Source organism: Haliotis rubra, unplaced genomic scaffold, assembly GCF_003918875.1.
Source record: "Haliotis rubra isolate DU_JTF1 unplaced genomic scaffold, ASM391887v1 Scf656, whole genome shotgun sequence".
Taxonomy (NCBI): Eukaryota; Metazoa; Mollusca; class Gastropoda; order Lepetellida; family Haliotidae; genus Haliotis; species Haliotis rubra.
In genome coordinates this window covers 478,738-506,511 of record NW_025767364.1, presented here as the reverse complement: position 1 = coordinate 506,511, position 27,774 = coordinate 478,738, and the positions used below count along the sequence as shown (strand labels likewise).

The following is a 27,774-nucleotide window of genomic DNA, read 5'->3' as shown; positions in this document are numbered from 1 at the left end:
TTTATTGTTTTACCGAATGAACAGCCTGTGAAAAATACATATATATGAATTATTATAGAAGTATTGGAATTGCTGACAAACTAAAGGCACTAACTTCTATATACCATTGCGATATTTACATGTATACCCATAAACTAAAACAATATAAGATTCGATTCTTAATAGCATCCGGTGTGCTCACTAATTGTCAGTGGTCCATTTGTAATAGTACATTGCTACCTTGCCTTTCCCATCAAACGGAATCAGTGTAGGTAGCTTATAGAACATAGGCGGAGACTGATAATTCTGATGATAACGATAGGGTGAGCCCATTCCCTTGTATGATTATGTGTAGATTGGAAAAATAATATGTATATAATTATCTATGATAGCTGTGGATGTAGTGCATGAGTAATAACAACGTTAACAATGAAATATATAAACAAATCCAGTTTTATTGTACATGACGTGCCTTGCCGATATCTTGACTCAGCTACTAAAGTTTAAACTGAATTTTTTCGCCTTCAACAATTCTTTTGTAAATTGGCACACATCATATCGTCAGTATTGTCCTGTAGATCTCCATTATGTTGCACCTAGTTCATGTGTACGTCACTGTCTATCTTTATTGTTACTACTACTCTATCATTGTTAGGGAGCGGCATTGATATAAGCATGTTTTATGCTTGATTGCCAATCCCGTCATGATTAAATGAATAAATATGTTTAAACCATATAAACAAACATTCAGTAATTGTATATTCTAGCGATTTTCAAGAAGCCACACCGAGACATTGTAGTTAAGCCTAGCGGTTAACTCTTTCTCCGTCATCCATAAATCTTTGGTTAGATTGACAATGTGCAGTGCATCTCATGACGTTACAAAGCCTTGGGCAATTGTTTTAGAAGTACCCTCTCACTAATGAATATGGCATGGCTTCTCAACGCGGTATTTGGTTTCCTGGTTTATGACTACGAAACAATTTACATAGTCACATTTCATAACAGCAATAACTTATTGTTTTTCATAAGGACAGTTATAGATAAGAAAGCATCTTGTTTCGAAAAGAAAAATAATCGGAAGAGTATTCTGTTTACCACGCCTGTCGATGTATTACGATTTGGTCGCCGTTGAATAAACACTGAATAACGTGTATCAGTTAAAAATAACAAAATATGACACTTTATTCTCATTATTGAAATGTCCAATTTTTTAATGTTCCTGTGTAATTTATTATTTGTTGAAACTGGTAAAACTTTCGACGGACAGGCAACACATTTTATAAATTTATTACACATCCGTAAAATTAAAGAAACAAATCAACCAACAATGTGTCATTGTTTTCAAAGTTTCTTTCTTAGATTTGTTGGCCCTGATAAGGGCCTTTGTAATTAAGCGTGAATTCACATGCGTTTTCTGTTTACGAAGAAACCGTTTCTTCAGCCTTTCCTATTTCGTACGTGAGATAGGCTATTTCTTCAGCCTTCTTCCACGCGTACTCATAGTACGTGTTCCGGATGCCCTCGGTCACCCTCAGCCGGAGTAGAAGGTTGTAGCGGAAGGCGGGGCTGCTGTTGGCGATGTCGCGGCGATGTTGTATGTCTTCCAATCTAGCGTCCAGGAGATGTATTTGGTCACATGCACGGTTCAGACGGCTTTCAGTCTCCACTAACGCCAGCTGCAGCTTCAACAAAGTGAGTGTAGACATCCCAGGAGTAGTTGCTGTTGAAGTCGCCGTCGCAAGACCGAGTGAGTAGGAACTGACACACGTTTAACAGTATTCAGTTATGTGAAATTTGGGAGAAAAGAACAAGTAGATGTTGAAAACGTAAAGACACAATGCAAGGCAATGCAATGGTTGAACATGTGGTTCCGAGTCAGGCATTAGTGGGGAGTGACTGTTTTATGTGTGGTTATATGGTAGAATAATACTACTTTGAGGAAAAGTTGTCAGTCTATGTGTACTACTCGAAAGAAGGTTCATGAACTCCGGATTTTCTCACACGACCAAAGTTAATCTGGTCATGGCTGGTTGGTATTGCAATACAACCTTCTAATTGTTGGTGTTCTTTAACTTGTTTTGAGGAACATAGTACATGCATAGTTTCTAGTGTACTGTTTAAGCGGCAGTTGTAAGATAGAGCAGTCGGTGTCCTGAAGCTGACACCGTTGCCTGTATGTGAGCACACGATGGCACAGTGTACGCCCACTGAACTGGCTTCCCGAGCAATGTCAGATGTGTTCATGTGGTCACTGATACAAATCTGATACGTGGTTTCAGAATAGTTTTGGTTCTGTCCTAGTTAAAATGTTGTATCTATTTACGCAAAAGGTTTTGATGACTTAATTCGTATAAGGCCTCCAAGTGCACAATGAGCGTTAGCTGGAAGCTCTCATAAAAGCTCCAACAGTTCCTCGTGATGTGATATCCTCTTTGAGTATGGCACATTGGTCTGGTCATTGGCTAAAGTCATGCTTTACAGTTATATCCTGCTAGATTTACGTTGGAGTGATGCTGACCGTTTTGTGGAACCCAGGATATAATCTGACGAACCATGCATCATTGTCAGTAGCCGCGATCATGATATCGTGTCACGCCCAAGGGACGCAATAATGCGACTCCTTAGACAACTGATCATAACAGAGGTGAATATGGGATTCGAACCTACGACCACAGAGTTATATTGCGTCAATCCATTGAATCCCAATAAATTAAAATGAGTCTAGGAGGTATACTGCAACATGCAGTGGAGTGTAAGATATATGAATGTTTGTTGTTTTAGGACACAATCTATATCACGACTGCCTGTAAGTAATGAATTTGGGCCAGACAAACCAGTGATTGTTATTATAGCAATACACAATACGAAATCCCAGAGACCGTTGAACTATTCCATCGACTTCATCATTAACACGTGTTTATGGTTTTGAGTGGCATTTCGAAGTTGGTGTGATGAACAACGGGGAGAGTTCTATGATATACAACTTCGCCATAGCTAACACCGTTATCAAGCAGCTAAACCGAAACGTCGCTTACGTTAATAATAAACCTGTTGTATATCCATAGAAGTCTCCCCGGTGTTCATGGTTCACTGTAGAATATTGATGACACCCGATGTTCGTGAGTTTATATTTTACGCCGCTTTTGCAATATTACAGCAATATCATGGCGGGGACACCAAAATGGCCTTCACATTTTGTTCCCATCCTGGTGTTCGTGAAAAGTTGAGCGTATCCTGCCCCATCGACGACACGAGTCACTGACACATGCATGTCCCATGCCGCCGGGTATGGTGGCACACAGTCAACAATGTCCGACCATTTGATCCACATTGCGGTCAAGCAATACATGGTAGAGGATACACCCGTTCCACAAAGCAATATTAGCGCTTCGACTATCGTGGGCTAATGTTAAAGTATGGGAGTTACGATCACCTAAGCCTTGATTAACATCTCATCTTTGAAATAAAACATATTTTTCAGAACATAAAGCTTCCTAAATTATAATCATGAAATATAATGAAAAGGTGACAGGATAACAGTTCCTGAAACTGTGGTAATCTAGACTGGCAACATATTCTAGACTTGTGTGAGCTTCCTTGGGTATATTTGTTTCAGGGTCTGTATGACAGACTAACCTTAGCCCTAAAATGTCTTTGTGAAACGTATTTGGTTTGTTTGAGGTTTAACGCCGCACTCAGCAATATTCCAGCTATTTGACGACGTTCTGTAAATAATCGGGTCTGGACCAGACAATCCAGTGATCAACAGCATGAGCATCGATCTACGCCATTGGGATACGATGACATGTCAACCAAGTCAGCGAGCCTGACCACCCGATCCCGTTAGTAGCCTCTTACGACAAGCATGGGTTGCTGAAGGCTAATTCTAGCCCGGATCTTCACGGGTTTGTGAAACGGACCCCTTGTTCCTCCGTTATGATTTCTGAATCCAAGTAACCCTTGAAGGAATTAAGACAAGACTCAGATGGCGGGTAGTTTAATGAAGTTTTTAATTACAAGAGCTGTTTCAACAGTGGCGCTAGAGGGACCATATATACTTGAACACGCAGAGAACAACACACCGCTCTGAAAGCTCATAGTCCGTTCTGTACAGCAATGAATGGACTTGAAATGTCAAGTAAATATTTTCAAATTTTCTTCAACACTTTTTAGTAAACGCTTTTCAGTCTTTTCAACACGTTTTCCCATCACTTTGCCGTGGCCACACTCGCACCGAAACTGGTTTGTGAGGCAGTTTGAAATTTAAATGTAACCAGTTTGGGCCTCATTTTAAACTGGAGCCAGTTCGCAACAATTCAGATTTCCAGACTCATAAAATGAACCACGAATGAAGAAGTATATTCCGGTGTGGCCGTTGTTCCTTTCTCTTTCCTTTCGGTAGTTATTCTGAGCTGTTACTAATTAATAGTGTATATCAATTTATGTACAATGGAAGAAAATATATTGGGATAAAAATCGTATTGGCAGTGAGGAATAGGAAATCACACGTGAATCGGTTTCTTCCCTCGGTTGACTTCCAAACCCTTTTTTATGCCGAGCTGTTGCGAATATAACACTTGTTATAACAACCAAATGCTTTAAGTTAGCCTTTAAATAAAATATATGCAAATAAATAACAAATATGAAATATCCCTTACTTTTGTCAACATTTTGGACATACACATGTACAGCAAGTGCGCGCTTTATGGCCTCGTATTAAAAATCTTTCAGCATTCGATTCTGTTTCAGCAAGGCACAGTTTCAGCAATAGAAGCTGATTGAGTTCGCAGAGTGAGACGCATTAACAAAGTCACCATAAAGCATACGCTGTAACGTGGGATAGTAAAATATTTGTACCAAAACCGGAAGAAAAGCTTTTCTAATCGAAACAAAATGTACAAAATCTCCAATCGATGCTTCGATGAAAGTAACAGTCTGGCATGCCCCCGGACCAGACGCCAACTTGACTGGGACGCCCTACTTCACTCTAATACTTCTTCTGAAAAGTTAAGTAAACACATATTAAAGAAAACCTAAAAAGAAAAGAAACATGAAAGTTTTATTTGATTTTCAACCGATTTAAATACATGGTATGGATGGTTGTGTGTTACTATAACATAGTTTGATCCAAGTTCCACCTATCGATCGCTACGATCATTCTTGAATATTGCATCATTTTAATTACTTTACTGTCAGATAAAAAGCAAACTTGACAATACTCTTTCAGATAACTTTAACCAATTATAATCAAAGTAATAATTAAAATAAGTAAATACATAGCATAGAAGTAAGCTTTACATAACAAAAAGGAAGTGATTCAGAAAGTTATCTGATTGCCGAAATTGTGAGTATTCCACTGATTGGCTACCACAACGTGACACGTGACCGCGACACGTGATCTTTACCCGTAACACCAAGGGATCCTCATGCAATGGGAGCACAAACAACAGCGGAACCGTGTCAGTCACCGGGTTAGGATAGATAAAACAACAGGCGAATAAACGACGCATCAGGTACGAGATCCACCAACACGTCTTACCGTCGCCTCGTCGTGATCCTCAGACCTTGATGACAACCATCATGGCGGCCGTGTACCGGAAGTTAAACATTTGTGTCTTATGAAAATATAAATTTGTAACATTTGGATGTTTAGTCCACGTTCATACCTGGTGTGTCGTTTATACATTCGCTTTACTGCAGCTTGCCCACTAAAAAGCAGCGAAGCAATTTGCAGATTTGTTTATAAATCATCACTGGGTTTGATTCAGAATGTTACACGAGGACAATGACGTCATTTCTAGCCTGGGTAAGGGGTTTATGAGTAGGAAGTACTTGAAACGTTCTATTGCGGAAGTTCAGGACCAGAAAAACCAGTGATCGATATTATGAACAACGTCCCACATCACAGGGGTATGATAACACACAATCAACCGGGTAATTATGTCTCACCATCCGATTCATTTGGTCGCCCTCTTACCACTAGGTTGGGTTCGTTAGGAACCTGGGCGGTAGGGGAGGCTAGTGGTTAAAGCGTTCGCTCGTCACGCCGAAGACCCGGGTTTGATTCCCCACAATGGGTACAATATATGAAGCCCATTGTTGGTGTCCCCTGCCGTGATATTGCTGCAATATTGCTAAAAGCGGCGTAAAACTAAACTTAATCCTTAGGAACCTTTTAACCCAGAATCCCTACAGGGTCCAGAGACTGATAATACCGATGCTACATTTGCTGGAGCTACTGGCACAGGGGGGTCACTCATTGTACAAATGTTGCAGGAATCCGGTGGGTGGTAAGGTTTGTGTATTCGGAGCATCACTGTAAGGTGTTTCACTGCAAGCCCGACCGTTTCCATGGATACCTACCCTCCCGAAGGGACTAGACACGTGTGTTGCACGTGGCTTTACTCCCGGTCCCTGTAATAGTTGGGTTCGCCTCTGCTCCTACACACCGTGCGCCTCAATCTCCTCCTCAGTTCGGAGACGGGCTGTTTTGGGGGCATACCGTATTGGCTCTGTCAAGGTATAGCACAATATGTGACGTCATATGCTTTGGGTGACGTCATGACATTGTGAGTTCCAGAAACTCGGAAATCAACTGTCAATGTCAAGGTCGTGTGTATGAGCCCGATACATATTTAGCAAAAATATGTTTTACAATTCACACCTCTTGTGTAAAGTTGTAAAGGCTTTACCGTATAACGAGAAACGTTCTTGAAATGACAATGGATGACGGTAGTTTCTGGAAACTCTTGTTGTGCCCAGATCCCTGACATATTCGATATATTCTCGTAGATTTATTTTAATGCAGAAAGCTGACGTTAGTGCAAAAACTGGGCTGAACACATGAAGCAACAACGGTTAAAACAATGAAGAAGGTTACGTTAACAATCCTATGGAATGAACTCGTTAGGGAAACAGTATAATATTTAAAGCATTTAACAAAATTTGCATAAATCAACAACATGCAATAAGTTTGATTGTAAACAACGTCATTGGTAAATGTACTAAATGAAGTTTACTTCTTGTCATACGTCGATTATTCAACAGTAGATGGAAAGCGCCAATGCCAATTTATATTTATGTACACTATGCTAAAACTTTTCAAACTATATATGGATATATTGGGTATATTCCATTATATATTTCAAGCGATATATAGATATGATTTTATACATACATGTCTACATACATACATACATACATACATACATACATACATACATACATACATACATACATACATACATACAGGCGCACGCACGCACGCACACACATACGTACTAAAGTGGTGCCACGCCCCACCGCAAACAGGATAGTGTGTATCTAATACAATACTTGTCATGGTCGTCGCGATGGGTGTAAGGCGACATTCCTCGCCAAGGTGATGTTACAATGGACACATATTTACCCCTACTTCTTATTTAAATTTAAAAAGGAAATATACATCAACTTTGGAAAACTCGTGTTTTCCTCCCTGAATACCAAGAATGGGTTTCGTGTGTAATTTTGCGAATCGAACCAGGGCCTTGATTTTCGAAGCTGTCTTAGCGCTAAGATAGCCGTAAGTTAATGTTAATGTATGGCACTTACGACTATCTTAGCGCTAAGAGAGCTTCGAAAATCTAGGCCCAGGGCTCTTAGCACTGCTATTAACACTTGGCCACCCGCTTCCTAATCACGATTGGTGATTAGTACATCAGGTCAATATACTTGAATATAGTTACAGTGTTCTTCTAAATTGCTGTTATTTCCATGACAAGAATTGTTTATTAAAGGTGAAGCGTCTACTATGGATATCGGAGTATATGGGTAAATATATCGACATGGGTGGTGGGGTTGTGTTTGGTTATGTGCATCATTTACATACGTGACCTATGTTTGTTTTGTGCGTTTATAAGTATCCATAATCTTTGAGAACGTTACGATTATGTAAAAGGATATCGCTACCAATTGTTAATCTGCACACTCTGTTATAGAATCACATGCACTCCTTACCTCAATGCCAATAATCAATATAAATGTATAACGTTTAAAGTATTAATATATTGAACATTGTTTTACCAATTTCAAAACTATAGAACATTAAGTATGACAAAATTACATTAAAATTATGGACAAAATTACTATGAAGTGTATTTTAAATATTGTCCTCAAAATATTTCAAAAAAAGTAATATGTGATGGAAAGAAATTTGTTGATCGGATGTGTAATTCATTTAACGTAATCATTCATTGATATTTCAATAAAGCAAACTGAGATACAGTGAACCTTTCTTGTCCGAACCCTGTTAATCTGGAAATGCAACCTCGGGACAATTACTGCAAGGAACGTAATCTGCCAAGTATATTATTACATATCTGTGATTCGTTTATCCAGAAATTCCTAAATCCAAATGATTTCAGAGGGAACGCTGTCCGGATTAACGGGGTTTCTCTGTCTTCAGTGTTTAGTGTGCCGGGTTAGTGGAACTAGAAGCAAAACTTACGACCACACGGGGAGAGGGTTTGTATACCGACAGGCGATCGCTGCTGACACTCACCGGGCCTCTGTAAGAACTTTAAAAGTCAGAAAAAATTAAAGCATTTCGAAAGCACGATGCACCATTGCCATGAGACCTCAACACTGTATGCCGCCGAGAGTTAGGCTTGCTTTCCTAATAAGCAACGTTTCTTGTGAAACGCTCAGCTCTCAACGTAAGCATAGGTTAAGCACACAGCAAAGGGAAACTAAGAGCCGGTTAAGTTGCAAAGCAACTTGTACTCAACGGCTGCGTTTAGGTGATTGTTCTAGTTCAAGGTGAGTTGCGAACATGTTGATAAAAGCGTTTAAGTCTGCTAGGCGAAACATGAAAACTCGACAAAGTAAACGATAACAAGTTTAATCTTATAACAAGTTACGATTATTAATAGTAAATATTTAGTACAACTTTAACATCGTTTAAGCAGTATTTAAGTGTTAGTAACGTGAACGTGACGAAAGTTTCTAGTGTGGGTTATGAATAAAAGTAAACAAAACAATAACGCTATCACTAGCCTTGAACTGAAACAAGTGAAACCAAAATGTATAGATTCGCAAAAAGTGTGGGAACTGGTGTGAGATATATAGAGAAGGGAAGAGAAGAGAAGAACATATTTTCAAAATAGAAAATGGGTAAGAGATTGCATGCTACTTTACTAAGGCAAAGACTTTGGTATACTTCCAAAACTTGTTGATTATATTTGACATATTTTCCCTCTCATATCAGCATGCAAGAGAAAAGGATTTAACTGCATTTACAAGAGCAATTCGATATTCCCGACTTCAAAATAAGACTGAAAAAATCAAACATAAAGAATATTAAGCATGCACTACTTAAGAGGAAAGTCAACAGAAAATCAGAAACGTGCATGGCATGCATATGGTTTATACAAACGAATTTCTTTATCCGATCTCTTGCTGGATCAAGTTATAACTTTCCTTCCATAATTTATAATATGATCTCAGAAAAGGATACTTCTATTTAGCATTTGAAACACTTAATTTTCAAAATATGCATTTGAAACTCGTTTGGCTAAACACGATAGTATCCTAGTTGCCTCCCTTGAGTATAGTATCTTTGTTTCCCCATTTAGTATAATAATTTCGAATACACATATACATTCATGTTCATAATCAGTTCAGATCAGTCTTCAAACGGAAAAATGCATCACAGACTTCATATCGGATATGATGGCTCTCAGGTTAATAGGAAACATAACTGCAAGGGAGATAACTGTAATCGGAAGGTAGGCAGGAAGTGACGTAGTGGGTACATACGGGTCACGACGCTCGAGCTCCTCCATCTTGCGCTGAACACTTCCCTGTATGTCTCGGGGCTGGCCACTCTCGGTCAAGTAGCGGTCAAGCATTTGACGGTGGCGGTCCATCTTGTCATGGGCCTCACGCACTTGCTCTCGCATGCGCGAGAATGATCCTGGCTTGTAGATAAGATCAGAGGGGTCCATACGGGAATCCAGACGGTACTGTGGAGATTTTTCATAAATTAATAAGTAACAGAAGCGACAAATCCAAATCCAGAAATATTTTTTTCTGCTGAAAGTCCATTTCCTGACAACTACCTGTATCCTGTGCACGTGTTATTACATTAATAACATTCAACAATGTGACCATGAATTCATTAATGTTTACAATAATTGATGTTTTTGTGACCGGTTGATAGTCTTACTGTATTTAGCAATCTTGAAGTTATGAAATATGTTTCATGTTTCAGTAATTTTATTAGAACATTTACATCTGTACTTTCAAAGAGTTTTAAAAGAACCCGATATCTGAAAAATACAAAGGTCAGGAAAAATAAACTGAGAAAATCTCCAAGGCAGTTAGTTACATTACATGCCAGAACCATGCTGTATTGTGGGAAGGGAGTGGAAACGTGTTTTTCCTTACTAAGGTAACAAAAAATATCTCAAAATCCCAGCAAAGAAGTGTGAGCCTTCAAGCTCATATTCTTACACAGAAGCTTGATACTGAAATTTAGTCTCAGAAATAAAGTTCTAGAAAGCATATGTTCTTAAAAGAGAATAAATATATTAAATCTTAAACGAATCCAAAACAACTCTTACTTTCCAAGCTAAGGCAATCTATACTTGCCCTACCTTTCTTGACTTGAGTTGGACTCCTTTTATTTATTCTCTAGGGTCATGGGTGACAAACTACTCCAAACACAGACAAGGGAATTCAGGGGCTGACTACAACTTTCACACTGGGAAGTGTTTGTTCTATATTAGTACTGTAGAATGTCCAGGGAAGCAGTCAACTTTAGCAGGTGGCGTTGTCTCATCTTACCAACACTGAGCAAAGAGTCCCATTGTCATCTGTAACCTTAGGCAGCGGAATGAACTTCATGGACAACACATTATACATGATCTCTTCGCGCGAACATAGCGCGCTTTTTGTAATATGCGGCAATGTCTTATCACCGAGAATGGCCTTCACATTTTGTTCCCAATTTGGGAATCGAACCTGGATCTTCGACGAGACTATCGAATGTGTTATCCGCGTAACTGTCCCACCACCCTACCGCCCGCGTGGTATAAATTAAATCGCACTGGATATTGCTATATTAGGGACCGTTCATTATTTATGACTGGGGGGTTGGGGTGGTGATGATGATTTTTATGGAGAAGCTTGTACAATGTGAATGACCCCCTAAAATTTATATACAAAATAAGTGACCCCCCTGCATGTCATGTACAAAATCAGTGACCCCCCACCCATAATTTCTAAGCATAATTTCAAGCATAATTTTATGTACAAAATTGATGACCCCTAGTATGTGTGTACAAAATTGATGCCCCCCCCCCCAGCTCGCCAGAACAAAATGGGTGACCCCCTTAAAATCATCATCACCCCCCCCTAGCCATAAATTATGAACGGGGTAGATTAAGTAGAGGATGCAGTCCCTCGCCTCAATACAGTAAGGAGGACTATAATGGTTTCCATCAGATTGAGACCATCTACCGTGATGTTATCAGGTCTATGAATACGCACCCAAACCTCGTTAGAAAACTTACGGTAGAATTGTATGTGTTAAAGTTCTGCTTTCATTAAGTTTATAATCTGTAGTAAAATCAAGTTGGAACAAGATTGGAGCAAGCACTATGCATGTAGATCTCGAAATTTTACGTAATCGTATTGTGTGACCGGACAGTAGGCTCGAAATATCTGTATATTCGAGATAAAGGGGGTTCGAGATAACGATGTTCTACTATAACTGATCTTACTACTCAGTGCGTCCGTCATGCAATAGAAGATAGACAATATGCATGCAAATAAACAAAATTCAATGAAATAACATATCATTGGAAAACATAACTTCCAAGACATTAACGTAATAACATAACATGTGACCAAGCATGGTGTTATTAACAGTGTGATTGGCTGAAACAAATATAACAGTATAAATGGATGAGCAAAGCGGAACATAACGAAGCTGATCTATTGTTAATATGCTGAGCGCAGATAGAAGTGTTAGGTGAGCGCTGAAGCTGTTACTTGTTACGTGTTTTGTTCATGTTGTACAAAGAAAACAGCCTACAGTGTATGAGCAAATCATAAGTGGTAAGGCTTTGATGCGGACAGAAGATATGATTTGATGACATAAATAAAACACCTGTGTAAATCAATGGTCAAAACTATACTAGATAGCACTCGATAACAAGTGTGCATTTTTGTCCAGAAAGGACCAAAATGCCTTAGTAAAATGTTTTTATTTGTTATTATTATGATGTCACTGAGAGGCGTGATTTGATATTTTCAAACTATCCACACAAACCTGTTAGAATGAAGCTTGGAGACGTTGGTAGTACGTTTTATTGTATTTTCAGATTGGGTTGAGCTCTGAACAAGTGGCGTATCAATCATAAAATTACTGGGATCGTATTTAATTTACAAAATTTTGAACTGACAAGAATAACGCTTTCCATTGTGAACAAATTTTGACGTAGGATTTACGGAAAATGGTTTATGTAATTAGAACTGATTCCTAACAATGTCCCAAAAATTTAACAATTTAGTTTAAAAAATTAAATTTAAACTTAAAGAGTATAAAATTGTTGCCCCAAGTAAGCGTGACGAAATGACAATGTCATTGTCCCTATACTAGCCCCATCCTCCCAGGGTTGCGTGGAGACCATCCCATGCACACTCCGAACCAAAGATTGACATCATGAACATCTGAAGACAATATACCAACTGACGCACCTGCCAGGACAGAAGGTTCCTAGGTTTGGTGAATCCCTCCACATCTCGAATAGCTCTCCTGTCTGATGGGAGGGGCTGGTGGGAGGAGGAAGACGGTAAATACATACGACTGACTTGATATTTGGGTATGTATCTCGCTTAGCACGTGCGTGTTAGTGGTGTGTTCGGGTGACATGTTCATGTTTTATGGTTTGTAGGTGTTTGAAGATTTTGATGGATTATTGGGAAGTTTTGTTCAATTTTGATACATTAACTTCACTTCACACAACCATCCAGTAAGGGTGAACTTTACCAGATGGTAGCAGAGTGAAGGATTGGAATAATAACGCATGGTTGGTTGTCGTTAATGTTGAAAAAACATGACTTAATCAATATCCCAAACGTTACTTACTTCTTCCGGGGACAAAAATATTTGTATTTTGTAAAACAAAATTCAGAAAAAATATGTGGGGTGTAATTTGTTGTTTGCAATGGTTATTAGCAAAGAGGAGCTTCAGACAAGAATATGTAAAATATTATTATAATCACGTAAGTGGTGATAGAAAAGATTTCGTCAGACACGTACAGCACGTGCTGAAAATGAGAGAATTTTATCCAGTTTGTACGGTACACGTTCCTTGAAAACGTCAGTGCAAAAGTATTTGTTCAATTTGCTCTAACATGTTCATGTTTGTTACCTCACCTTAATGCATTTTTCAACAACAAAGAAGCGCTGTAGAAAGAGCGTTGCTAAGCGACATACATGAGTAAATAAACAAGATGAGTAGAACAAGAAAGGACATTGCCCCAATGGACAGTGCTGCTCAGAAATACCAACGCCAGGCGCACACTCAAAATGCACGGTGTCATTGTTTCATTGTCGTCATCCACGTCACGTGGTAAGGTCGCCATCTTGTTACCATTTAAGTCTCTTCGGATCTGTTATATATTCCGTTCTCTTCCTTGCTCATTGGCTGGACCAATATTAACATTTATGCTAATTGTATTTAAATCTTTCTCAAAATACTACTGTGGAAAAATATGTATAAAATTAAAATTGAATGAACAACGAAACAACCTTATTCTTGGCTCCTTGTCATCAATATATCTGAATTAAATCTTTATTCAAAACAGATATGAAAACGTTGATTGTAGACACATCCTAGGATAATCAGATCCACAGATCTTGGTGTTGATACAGACTCTTTGGGAAGATATAAATTCTTAAATCGTCTTCACTTGACGTTGTAGTGTCCCCATGCAGCGAACCCCCGCAGGACACGTGTTGACCGTGCATTTTGAGTGTAAACGTAGAACCAAGATGCTGAGTTTGTGCTTATTATTGTTCCGCACGCCAATACCTACCAATGCCCTCGAGGTGCGCTGAAAAAGACATAACCTGATCAAGATCCAAACTCGGGGCAACCATCACCCGTATTAGCCTTGAAACGTCCACAAATGCAGGGCAGATCACAACCCATTGTGACTGAACAGGGAAGCAACGAGTAAACCTTGGTTATTTGAAACTAGGGGTCATCACAATCGTATGCTGCGACTTGTGGGAGTGCGAATCAGTTGAACGTTTGGTTATGTATACAATTTGGAGTTAACGTACAAGGGGTCTTTAAAGGCCCACCTCAGGCTGTCTAGCGGGTACTGAGGATCAAACAGCTATGTTTGGTAACATGGGAAGGAGGAGCAAGATTTGACACCAATACATGACGGTGGATGCTCGACTGAGTATAAGATTTTACCTATAAAATTGAAGGAATAGGTAAAATCTCATCCCAGTTGGGTCACTATTTCCACAGATGTCATGTAAGGGGTGAACATTTCATATTCTATGAAAAATCCTGAAAACTGTAGAAAATGATGTTATTTTTCTCAAATTCTTACATTTATTCAGAGAATATTTTATGTTTTGAACAGATTACTGAAACGTGAGTTTTGTCTCAAACAGAATATAAAATGCTCTGTACCTAATATATATATCAAATATGCCAAAGATCAAACTGGTTTCCACGTCAAGCCTAGGTCATACTCTATATTGTTATTTTTCCTCACCATCTGTGCCAGGTCATCGTATCTCTGAAAAGTGTTGAGCCACTATCAAGTATGCAAGATCGGCTGATACTTTTGAGTTGTACTTCGGCCTGAGACACAAAAGTCTCCTACATACGTATATATTCACAGAAAAGTAATGAACTGCAATACTTATAGGTTTGTGTTATGAAGAAGCGCTAAGATGTTACAGTGTGTGTAATTTATTAAGTAAGATGTGTCTTTTGATTGTTATAGAACTGTGCATGACATTTAAGGTAATATTTTACAGATTATGTAGAATTGAATGTATTTATCTGAAAGACAAGTGTTAAAATGATGCTTAAAGCACCACGATAATCATTTGGAACAGATGAATTAAATATCAAGAGTAATTATATATATCGACATAAACCCAAACATTATTTCTTCATTTCTTAGGTCTGATGTAAGTACAGATAGGTAAAAATTCGAGTGCAAAATTGGTTTAATTTTGAAGCGCTCGTAAAATCACTGATACCTCATTAAAGTTTCAGAATTAAACATTTCTCTTTAAAGAATAGCCACGAATAGCTGCAATACTGCCCGGTGTTGCTTATGGCAATTTAACTCAAATCAACCAATATACGTTCTTTTTTGGATGATAAATGGTAACATTATATTTCAAGACATCTTGAAAGGACGGACACATTGAAAATGACATACCATGGGTGGTCTGGAAGCGGTGAGTCCAGAGGTTGGCTGGCTGTACACATTTTCCTGAAACATAATTCAGTCGGTGCGTATGTGCTGACTCAGCGAAATGACGGTATGCTTCACGTGACCATACGAATACAGACATAGTGATTGAGAAGGAACTGCCTGTAGGATTGTATATATTCACTGACTAGAAAGAAGATGTGAATGAAATGAACATCATGACAACTAATGATTACGTATAGAAGAAAGAAAACAGACATATTTTCTGAATTCATTCATTATTAAAAGCCTTTCTTAAAGTCATGCAGTTTCACATAGAACTGAAAATGGACCCTGGGTTTAGCAGAGATTTGTGATAATTACGGAAAGGGTATTGTCGCTGTTATTTCAAACTTTTCTCATGAAAACCCAACAGTGATAAGAATAAAGCCAACATTGTTTTATTGGTCCTTTAATATTTGGCTTGTTCAGTGCTTGTTTTGAGCTTGTTCTTGAAGATATGATTCGTGAGACAGAAAGAAGAGAGAAGAGGTGTTACAGAATGGGGTCTTATCAGTAGAAGGTTCCATACAAAGTTTGTTATTGTCACACTGGGTGTTCGGTGATCTACGTTGAAGGTCATTAATTGGTGCTTGAAGGAAGATGAGGATGACTAGGAGTTCTATTCACCAGGTGATCGCGTCACGTGCTGATTGGTATCTATGGAAGTGGTACATGGGACATGCCTTATATTTGGTTAAACATACCTGCAGTAACAATGATCGTCTCAATTGGGGGAGATCTAAAGAAGGATCCACTTTGTTTGATCTTTCCCCCAGTTCTAATTGAGGTAACTGTTGAAATCAAGATATTCGTAAATTAAGGATTCCGCTAAAACACACGCGTCAATATACCACTACTGCTACTACTACAACTACTACTAGAATGCAATGCCCTGCTTTAATTCTTGGTTTACAGACATTTACCATAACCGTTTTGAAATGACAATCCATTAAAGTTATCTCAAAAGAGAAGAAGCAAGGAAACGTTGAGTGAAATATCCAACTCCTTTCCCTATTACATAAATTAGGTAACAGCCCGAGAGTAAAAGAAGAAATTCTCCGTGCGTGGAATGGAGGCTGGCGGATCCGTAAACCAAATAATTAAAGAAAGCAGCCTAACTATACTACTCTTGGACATACTATTGGGCATATATCATTTTTATCCATAAGAGCTTATGTTCTTTCCATTTTGCCTCAAAACTGAATTGTTTCTCATTCCTTATTGAAAAGGATATATAAATGTGAAACCTGTTCGATCAAAGGGCATGATTTGTTTTCAGTTCAAGTTTATGGCTTTCACCTTCGAGAGGATCTCTTTAAGAAATCTTTGTTTTTCATGTTTGTGCTGTGCAGTGTCACACCAAGAAGTGAATAAGCCAACTGACAAAAAACATACACATTAGGAACATGCACGTTTGGACTGAAGGGTTTTCGCATAAAGTACAAATCGTATCCTACATAATTAAATGGGGATATTTCACTAACATATTACGTCGCATATTAAAACAATTAACGTAACGGTAACACAAATACACGCCATTTCTATTCTTATTTACTAATTTCAATATTCGTATTAAATAAGAATAGAAACGTCTATGATCTACTGGCAGTTCCTTCAACCAATCGTGTCAAAGACCATGCACCACGTGACCTTTCGGCTCCAAGGTCGCCGGCGTCCAAGGTCACACTTACAAATGGACGGGTTTTTACCTCGCCTCTTGCACGAGAAGTTCGCAATTTTTCTGCGGCGAACTTAGAACGTGGCCGTTTCCTCCTGGGTTCAACTTCAACTTTGCTTGCAACAATTGCGGCCTGTATGAAAAGCAAACGAATGAAATTCGAGGGCAGGATAACGTGGGCCACAGATGAATTGAAAACTTGATACCAGGGCGAAGTCACTGACATGATCACATGTATACTACTCAACTTGTGATAGGCGCAGATACTCTTTACATATACATAGTCATTAGTACACGATCCCTATCAAACGTTGAATAGCATACATGGAACATGTACAGTTTGGTACAGTAGTTCACTATCCCTATTAAACGTTGGGTAACATGTGGAATGATTATCAAAATATACGGGTAGATTGTGTTTTATTGGACAGACAGTCTTAATAGCCAAAAAACCCAACTAAGGGACCTCAAAGGCAGAATTGGATTTTTATGCATATCAGTTTCACTTTGCTCTGAATTTTTACCTTAACTTTTTGATGAGTTGACATGGATGTAACTGCAGATAGGGCGACTGGACTCATTATCACATTAATATTCATTAATTGGTTTTCAGAATTTGGGGAAACACCAGTATTTCAATATTTGACACTCTTTCTGTTATTCCACAACTAAAGATGGTATATATACACTTGTCAATGTACTGAGACATGGTGACTGCCGATGGACAAGTTTTCTTCGTATTACCGTGACCCACAGTCTACAAGGAAATGCCTCACCCGGTGAAGAAAAATTAAGGTGTGCACAATTTGTTTAATGGTATATTTTTCTTTATAAAATCCTTAAAAACGTTTTAGTTAACAACATAATAAAACAAAATTAAATGTAAGAGCCATAAATACTTTAAATCATAAAATCATTGTAATGAAAATTTTATTTCTTCTTTATGCTTACATACACTTTAAATATAACCACAATTATTATATAAACGTATACATATACCAAGATACTAAAACAAATGCAATGAACATAAAACATACAGAAGCATTCTGACAAAGGCTGGCTGATGTATGTTAGTGATAAGGCGGGTGAGGCATACCCAAGCTAATGGTGTTATACAAGACGAGTAACGCTTGTCACTCGAAATGTCATGCTACAAGAAGGTGCCTTTGGGAAGCATGCAGACTTCTCTCGTCGACACAGTGTGAAGAAATTTGATCAGTAGATGTTTAGTGGTACTGTTTAACACCAGGATTAGAATTAAATGTGAGTTTTAACATCAACGACTGGTCCGTCAGAGAAGTCAGATTGCCACTCTTCATGGGTCACCTGACTTGTAACTTAAAAAAAAGAAGTGTCCATGCGTTCTTCCTATGTCCGCTCCACATGCCAACAATGCTGTAAGTACCAACGGCGGCCATCTTGAAAGTGGCATGCTGGGTAAATCGTTTACTACGCTGAAAACAATGTAACTGTAAAAAGGATCAAGCATTAGCATGAACGAATCCAAGTCTGGCTGTAATATTAAGAACATGAAGGACAGTAACAGTTTAGCCAATCGTCGCATGCCACGTGGCATTAGTAGAGAAAGAGCAACATATGCCACTGGCTTTTCAATAGTTTAACCCTTGAAGAATGCAAGATGAAGCTTCAACATGTTGTAAGTAATGGCAACAAATGCGAATATTTGTTATTGGGCTGATGCTGAACCATTACAGTGACAAAAAGCGGAAGCGGTTATGTCGCTACGGGAAGCCGTGTAAAAAGAGCAAGGGTTTTCTTGTGGACAAATTTTGAATAGGGTTTTGACGTTCCGAGGAAACTACGGGAACCAATGATAGCTTGAACTCAAATATGCTTGCCAAAGATAACCCAACAGCGAACCAACTGAACTAAGGAACAGCCAAACAGGAACTACACGTCACCTTTGCTCTTCTTGGTTTTCTAAAAGTGGCATATGCAGACCGCAGAGAGCGGGGTCGATAGCGAGGGAGTAACGTTCGCGCGTTTTGCTGTTGAAATATATGTGTAAGCGGAGCGAACCACTTGACGCTCCTGTACAACTACAGATTGTCCCTTGTTCTCTTTAGGGACAATCACAGAGCGTGGCACACTGTCAGCAACGTACTGTGGGGCACGCACTCGGGGGCCTACGGGTATTACGTAATACCCACTTCCTGGCCCTTGAACAAGAACGACTCTAGATCTAGGCGAATAGTAGTCGGGATAGTAGGCGTAAGGATAGCTAGCTACCTCAGTCCGGATTGGGATAGGTTTGGCTTGTGGTTTCACAGTTTGTTGGTTGGCTTTTCGTGCAACCCTTCTCGCTGCGACAGAAGTCTTGGGTGTAGCGTATGCCTCACTGGATACCTGCGAGGAAGGGAGGGCACAAAAATCATGGAAGGAGTGGAAAAACACAAGAGCTGCAAATTAAAGATGGTCTACACAATCTACAAACCTAGTGAAGCTTGGGACTTTGGACCTGGTTTTTTTCAGATTTTGTTTTCTGATGAAACTGATGTTCATCAAGATTGGTGTTCCTTCATGTTCTTAAGTGATATCTAGTTAGCATTCAGGCAACCCACCGTCATTTAGTGCCAGACCAGCCTTTCTACTGATGTCAGTGCTTGTGAGTAGGAAGGAAAGAATATAAGCCTAGTTAGTTGGTTTAATCCTAGTTAGCAACACACCTGTCTTAGGGGAGATGTAATGCGCGCAGCTCTCCTCTATCTAGGAGGTTAAAACCGTTAGCATCCACTGAGCAGCCAGTCATACACAGGAGCTAGCAAGTGATAGAAAGAACTGGAGTAGCCACTACATTGGGTGAAGCATCAGCCAGCCATTCACTAGGAGCAGAAGGGGAGACAGAGCATGTCCATAGGCTTGGCTAGACTACGGGCAGAACACATTACCTTGATTTTGATCTTATCAAGAACAGTAAGCTTATAACTGTCACGTTTGTCCTTGTCATTCGCAGAAGCCGTTTCAGGGAGAGTGAGAGACAGCGTCTCCGAGGGCAACACACGCTCGCTGACAGGAAGCTCAATGACGTCAACACGTTGCGTTGCGCCCCCCTGAAGGCGTTTTCTGAAGGATGTGTATGGGAGGAAGGTATCTGTCGGCTTGCTAGGAGTGTAAGTTCCGATCTCTCTGTATGCAGATGGTACCGTTCTTCTTGGTGAAACACTACTTTCAAGTCTACCGCGGAAATCTGCACGAATATCGCGCAGCTTGTTCAAATAGGTCCCAAGGAAACTGTCCCCTGTTGAGGAACTTGGCGAGGGTAGGCCAAGTACGCTTGATCCCAGTCCTGAGCCTACAAGTGGAACTGGAGGGTGGTAGTATTTAAATCCATATCTGCCACCAGTATTTGGGGAGACCACATCTCCTTCCACGCTTAGCACTAAGCTCGCATTGTCATAGTTGCCAAAGCCATTGTTTTTGAAAGCAGTCCTTGCACGAGAAGCGGATGACGACACAATGGAATTTAAGTACAAGTCACTTGCCTTTGAACCATAATCTGAGCTGATTTTGGGAACATATGGGATTTTGGACACTAGTGGGAGCTCCGGTGCTGGGGGAGTGTCATCATAGGGGGCGAGTTCTAGAACACCGGGCGACTCAAGCCGCCTTCTCGGTCTGAAGGGTACGTAATCATCAGGTTCGTCCATGTAACTATCCTGATACCTGTCCCCATTATCCCCGTAGCTTGTGTACATTCCCCCAACAGCTCCCTCGTCGTCCCAGTGGCTTGCACTGCCTATAGCATAGTATTCTGGTATTGAGTCCGTCTCGCTGAGGACATCACCTACCTCTGACGTGATGTCGTCTACGTTATAGTAAGGCCAGTATTTTGATGATCCCTTTTGTCCTGCCCGCTTTCTTCTAAGTCTGTCCATGTAGTTGCCAACTCGTATCTTGGTCCCCAAGACCTTTGGCCGACGTTTCGCGATGGTCGCTTCTGGGTATACAACAGGTTCATTCACATAATAATTGTCATATGTAGTCAGAGGGGCGCCGGCCGTGTATGTGACCGGCGTCTGGGTGCCGCTAGCATAGGGGGACACTGACGGTGACAGCGCCAGACGTCTGGAGGGGATGTACCCACTTAGCAACCTGGTTCCAGTTCTGGACCTGTAGGACGGGTACACAGGGGAAGCGGTGCCACTAACATATGGTGACACGCTGACATCCCTGTAGGCAAGCCTGGGTGGCACATACCCCCCGAGCAGCTTTGTGGTCTCTGTATATTCCGATGGTCTATATGTGGGTGTAGTAGATCCGCTGTCATATACTAATTTGTAGGTAGGCCTCTTCGAGCCAAGATACGGCGATTCATAAAGGGGAGAGGCCGTGCCACTACGAAGGGGAGATCCAGAGCGGTACAGAGTGCGAGGAATGTACCCTCCTAGAAGCCGAGTGGTTGAACTCTCTGGCAACACATCTGAAGAACCACTACCGTAAGTGCTTTTGAGAGACGCTATCCTACTGGCGGTTTGGCCTAACCTAGTGTTCCTACTGTATTTACTGACGGTGGGAGTTACATTTGGTCGAGGAGGTGCGCTGGCTTGAAGGTGTGAGGTGGGGAGAGAGTAACTTGTCTTACTCGATGACACCGGCGTGTCAACAATGTCGGGGGAGAAGGAACGAGTGAACGGTTGTGACAGAAAACGCCTCCCGGGAAGGGCGCTGGCTGTCCGGCTAGGCGAGGCCATCAGCGGCGAGTATGTCGACGGGGGCTGCATGAATAGTGAAGGGACACCTTAGATATTTGCTCTGGTCTAAATCAATGGAACGTATGGTCTTGTTGATGAAGCTAGAGGGTCTAAGGGCAAATCAAAGAAAAATTACTATGTCTAAAAACAAAACATGAGAAGCATTGGGTTGTAGGTTGTAGGATCTGATGAGGTTATCGGATATGCAATCAAAAGGCTATAGGACGGGAAATGGCTACATGTATAGAACAGTTACCTGGGCCCAGAATGGCATGATCTTGTAACACATGACGGTACAAATGACGTGTATGTGAATGCGTGTTCGCCAGTGCCTATTGACTGTTGACGATGTTAAAGATGAGGAATGTCATCCGGAATAAGTCTGGAGAATTTGCAGAAACAGACAGATAGACGTTTTATTCAATATTTCAGACCTTTCAGGTTTCATTTGCAGAAACGCAGGTATGCGTCGATCAAGACATGCTTATCATTTAGCGAATACTAATCACTGACTTTGAATGATCCATTTATATACTCTTGAAAACGAATAAGGGAACACATGAAAGTACAAGTGTTCCTTTATTTATTTCCAGAATTTCACCCACAGTGCAATACATACCTTGTGAAGAAACCTGGAAATGAATAAAGGAACACTTGTACTTTCATGTGTTCCCTTATTTGTTTCCATGTGTATATAATTTGCACCGCTGTTTTGCCTCTTAACCTAATGGAATTTCTTTCGGCAAACACTCAAAAGGTTTTACTGATTTAATTTTTTACTTTTTAAACCTGTTTCTGCAAATACTCCAATTCTAATAGTCATCGCTATTCATCTTGATTGTACTATTGAAACACAAAGAACATGCATAAATTATATGGACAAACCAGAATATGATGGATTCCAGTATATGTGCAGAAGGAATAGGGACTGTGGACTGTGCACTTTGTTATAAATTTCGTTTCAGATCATTCAAAATATCTACAGACAACACCGTAATATCCATAGACTATACAACTAACTACAACATATTACAGCGTGTTAACTTCTATATGTCACAACATGAACCTTAAATAAGAAACGTTAAAACGATATATACCTCTTATGTATACTGTTGCATGTTTAATAATTACTGCAAACATATTTACAAGAATATGGAATAAAAAGTATATATCTGAAATGGAATGTTATGATGATAATTATTTAGGGATTCGTAGGATCACACGCGCACACACGCACACACGTGTTCTGATACTATGTGATTAAAATTAACAATCATTCTCCGTGTTACTGATTCACTATCAAAACATAACTTCACTTCGCCTTCTCGGAAATTACCTGATTCCTCTATTCTCCAGATTGATGTCATTGATGATTGAAGGATAAACACGATAGTTAATTTTCAGGAATAAAGTTTCACAAATGCAAGTGAAGATTCACCGTCAAATGGGCACAATCCTATACAAAAATCATGGTGCATTAGATTTACAAATTATTAACTTTAGACACTAAATCTGGATTCAAAATAATTTCATATGCTACAAAGTTCTAAAAACGAAATTAACATGGATGATATTATTGTAGTGACAAGCTTCGAGACTCCCTTTGGAATATAGAATTAAAATATAAATAATGTCAATAATTTCAACGGACATGCAGGACATTTTCGGTTTTATTCGTAATTGTTCATGTTCGTCGCTGTTTCATAACCTTTCGAATCATATTCCGTACTATGTTACAGAAATATAAGTGTTCTTTTACATTAACCGCGAACCATCTTTTCATTGGCTCATACGTTCTCGGACGTCATACGTTATCGGACGTCAGTGCTCCTTCGGGCTGCAATGAGGAGTGATGCGTCACACAGACGTTGTCAACTTTTGATTGATGGCTTGTGTTTAGGATAAAGTTTTCTTATTTAAGTTAGTGATATGTATATGGGATAATCGAGAAAACCACGAATGTTATTTATTGTCCGAAAACTCATAACACGAGGATAATATTTTCTAGCTCGCTTGAAACCCAGAAACTGTTCAATAATATCTCGCTATAAAGAAAGGACAACACGCTTTGTTTTCTTCAAACCCGGTTCAAATATTCTTAACCTAAAGGCAACATAGTGAAATATTTTTTTCAAAATGTTGAAAATTGACAGTGTAGGATAATGGCGGATAAAGGGAGGTAACTCACGATGGCTGCTGTGGCGTTTTGCAGAAGTGCCTGGTCCCGCCCTCGTGACTTGTTGGCAGTGTCGTAGGTGTCGAACAGGGAAGCGTCAGAATAAGATGTAGCGCTAGAGACGGCACTGCCAAGAGCGTACTCCTCTGCAGTTGATTCTGAAAACAGAAAGTTTTATTTAGGTGGCATAGTAGTTGATATTTTTTAAGGGGTAAAAGCATTCGTGACCCACTCGGGCTATTCCGAGACAACTGAATAACGATCTTCTCGGAGGTTACGGAAAGGGACGACTGGTGACGAATGAAAAAAACAGATAACATTCAGGTCCACTTGGCTCATTCCGCTACTACGCTCCTGCAAAAGCACTACAATCCGTCTACAAGGAATGGATACGTTGCAGGTTCTGACAACGTGACGGTCGATGTTACGAAAAACCTATCACATACAATTTTTTTAGGGCATCATGTTTCACGTAGCCACCTTATTCTGAACATGGGCCAATTGCAGCCCCTTGCCAAGTTCAGTCAAGATGGTTGGTGGCCCATGATGTTAACGCACACGTTTCTCCGACGTGTTCAGAGGTAATAAAGGTGTGGGACCCGGGAAGATCCGGGTTTTCAGCAAATTATGCTTATCGTTAGAGGCGACTAACGGGATCCAGTGGTCAGGCTCGCTGACTTGGTTGACACGTCATCATATCCCGATTGCGTAGATCGATGCTCGTGTTGCTGGTCCAGACTCGATTATTTACAGACCGCAGCCATATAGCTGAAATATTCCTGAGTGCAGTTTTAAACAACAAACCAAACAAAGGTCTGGTCTCTTTGCTGGTCACAGTATTCTATATATTCTTTTGCTGCTGGAGGAGAGCATTGGTTCCTGCACAGTAAGTACTTGTGATGTGGTCCTGACTTACAAAAGGTCGACCAACATACCTTCCAAACGGGTAGGGGCGGTGGGGTAGCCTATTGGTTAAAGCGTTGGCTCGTCACGCCGAAGACCCGGGTTCAAATCCCCACATGGGTACAATGTGTGATGCCCATTTCTGGTGTCCCCCGCCGTGATGTTGCTGGAATATTGCTAAAAGCGGCGTAAAACCAAACTCAGTCAGTCCAAACGGGTAAAAACAAAAGGTAGCAGTATGTTGTCCCGATAGTACTGCCCAGTGACCCTATACAGTGGCGTTTGCTCATTCACAGTGATCCACCACCAAATACATCATGAGATCTTGACCACAGCTTGACGTTCATTTCGAATTCGTCAGACACGACCACGCCTATCACGGACGAGCAAAATGAACTGAAACTCACCGTAAAGCAAGACACCTGTCGATTGACGTTTACTGCAGCTTTACATTATTCGCCGTTTATATTATAGAAATGCTGTTGGCGATGCGTGTAGACGATTTCCTATAGTTGGTCCATCAACCTGAACTCCAGTGGTCAGATCAAAGTATACTACCCATCAAAAGTTTAGACTCACTAGTATAAATGTATCCGCTTACTTCAGTCAACCGTTCTAAACTAGATTTTGCAAAATATTCCATACTGTTTAAATGTACTCTTTACACATGAACTGATGCATTGTAAAACAAATTCGTAACGTTGAAAAGATTATTATCATGAGTTCAATAAATGATGAAACTCAGTGAAAATTGGTGAGTTCTTAACAAAACTTTACACCAAAACGCAGCTGTTCACAAGTACGATATTTGAACATGCTTTTCAGCAATTTGATGCATGAACCTCGTACAATTCATCTGCATAAAGTTTGCAGTTGGTTCCCCCTAGTTAGTGGAGAAATTCATCTTCGATGTAACCATATGTGAGTGCTTTAAGTGAGTCTAAACTTTTGATGGGTAGTATATGAAGCCATTTCATCTGGCGTTTCAGCTCAGATAGGTCGTGTGTAGGTCATGATGATGACCTGTGACACCCCGAACTGGATCGACATGCAGGGTTTCTCGGTACCCGTTTCACAGTCTGCTAATCACAGAGTGTGAAACACTGAACAAATCAACAACACGCTGACGTCTGCCAGTTTCCGACATGGCGATATCCCGAAGACTGTAGCAGACGTGCATGGCTACTTCATGCAGAAATGAATAAAATGAGTAAGTTACAGCTGTATGATATGTAAATTACCGTATGATATGTAAATTACTGTATGATATGTAAATTACTGTATGATAAGCTGCACCAATAAGAAGGACAGCCACATGAATCGCCCTTCCTTGAAAGTGTCACAGCAGGAACGAAACATTTCGCACGTGGGTGGGACTCTTGCGTGCGGCACGTGTGATTTGGTCCTAAGTTTCAAATGTGTTAAGTTTCTCCTTCTTGAATGTGCCATTTGTTGTCAATACTTATCTTTGTTCTACTCTTTGCTACTCCTCCTACACCCATCCCCTGATGGTGAAGAGCTTTTGTATATTCGGTAGTCAATGTTCCCACAACGGTCTTTGAGATATTGTTGAAAACGTACAACAGACTTAATTTGTGCTTTAAGCAGAGATATCTTATGGTAGTGGAAAGCGTCATTTACCGTATCCAAGCCTTCGTGGTATATACTCGGGGGAAAAGGCGTCGCTGAAGACACGTCTAGGGGTGGTACCGTACGTCCCTCTACGCAGAACGGAGTGGCCCCTTGTGCTCTGAAAAAGGTAATACTTGGGTATAAGTACATGTGTATGTAACAGTAAAAGGTAATACAGGTGTTATAGAACAAGTGTGTTTACTCTGACATGGGTAATATAGGGATTATAGTACAGGTGTGTTTATTTTTAGACGGGTAATACATGGGTTATAGTACAGGTGTTTACGCTGACACGGGTAATATAGGAGTTATAGTGCAGGTGTGTTTACTCTGACAAGGGAAATATAGGGATTATAGTACACGTGTGTTTACTCTGACACGGGATAGGTGGGTATTAATACGATACCGATAATACAGGTATTAAAGTACACGTGTGTTTATACCGACACGTGGTAATATTGCAGGTGTGTTTATTCTGGTACTGGTAATACAGCGGTTATAGTACAGGTGTGTTTAATTTGACACCGGTAATACGGGGGTTATAATGCAGGTGTGTTTACTCTGACATGGGTAATACGGGGGTTATAGTTCGCGTGTGTTTACTCCGACACGTGATAATGTTGCCTGTGTGTTTACTCTGACACGAGTAATGCAGAGGATATAGTAAGGTATGTATACTCTGAAACATGTCTGATATTCTGAGAATATAACTGAAACATAATAATTATTGTAGACATTCAAACATTAAATAATTTATACCATGTCTTTCATTGGAAATTCTTGTAAAGTGATATTAGAAGTGTTAACATGTTAATAAAACCAGTTTCTTCTGAAGCAATTTGTATTAATTGTGAAATGCATGCAATGTCTCAACGCCAAAGTGAATGTTAATGGTTATATCCGAAACGTTGTTAATGGCAATGAATCTATTACAGAACAGCAACAAATACAACATTTTCAGGAATGTTATTATATATAGAATATTTGGAATGTTAAGTAAAATTATATACCTGGTCCATATTATATTCAAAGTCATTCTGGACCTAAAGTATTTAAAATACGATAGGAGAGGAAACTGGATTCCCTGTCTCACTGTTTAAAGACAGGATATCGTCTCTGTCACTGCCACAACACAAGGATGATTCTTCTGTGAGGTAAGTTCGCAAAATTGTACGGTGTTTTCACAAATT

The 27,774-nt window shown here is 39.9% G+C and overlaps 1 protein-coding gene across 21 annotated transcripts in view; it reads right to left on the bottom strand.

Moving 5' to 3' along the window:
* Positions 1–3,970: 3,970 nt before the first annotated feature.
* LOC124257300 overlaps positions 3,971–27,774 on the bottom strand; it is a 47,764-nt gene continuing 23,960 nt past the window's right edge. For 3 of the 21 annotated variants that reach the window (XM_046691320.1, XM_046691312.1, XM_046691317.1), the window contains 13 exons: positions 26,594–26,702; positions 24,062–24,207; positions 20,071–21,897; positions 17,193–17,294; positions 16,188–16,274; positions 15,448–15,501; positions 14,767–14,790; positions 14,068–14,085; positions 12,724–12,798; positions 9,778–9,983; positions 8,468–8,537; positions 6,346–6,494; positions 3,971–4,981 (listed from right to left, as the gene is read on the bottom strand). In XM_046691320.1, coding sequence (XP_046547276.1) covers positions 6,384–6,494; positions 8,468–8,537; positions 9,778–9,983; positions 12,724–12,798; positions 14,068–14,085; positions 14,767–14,790; positions 15,448–15,501; positions 16,188–16,274; positions 17,193–17,294; positions 20,071–21,897; positions 24,062–24,207; positions 26,594–26,702 — 2,829 coding nt within the window. In that variant the 3' untranslated portion in view covers positions 3,971–4,981; positions 6,346–6,383. The remainder of the gene's footprint in view (positions 4,982–6,345; positions 6,495–8,467; positions 8,538–9,777; positions 9,984–12,723; positions 12,799–14,067; positions 14,086–14,766; positions 14,791–15,447; positions 15,502–16,187; positions 16,275–17,192; positions 17,295–20,070; positions 21,898–24,061; positions 24,208–26,593; positions 26,703–27,774) is intronic. The other 18 variants (XM_046691319.1, XM_046691313.1, XM_046691321.1 and 15 more) reach the window with 18 other exon arrangements.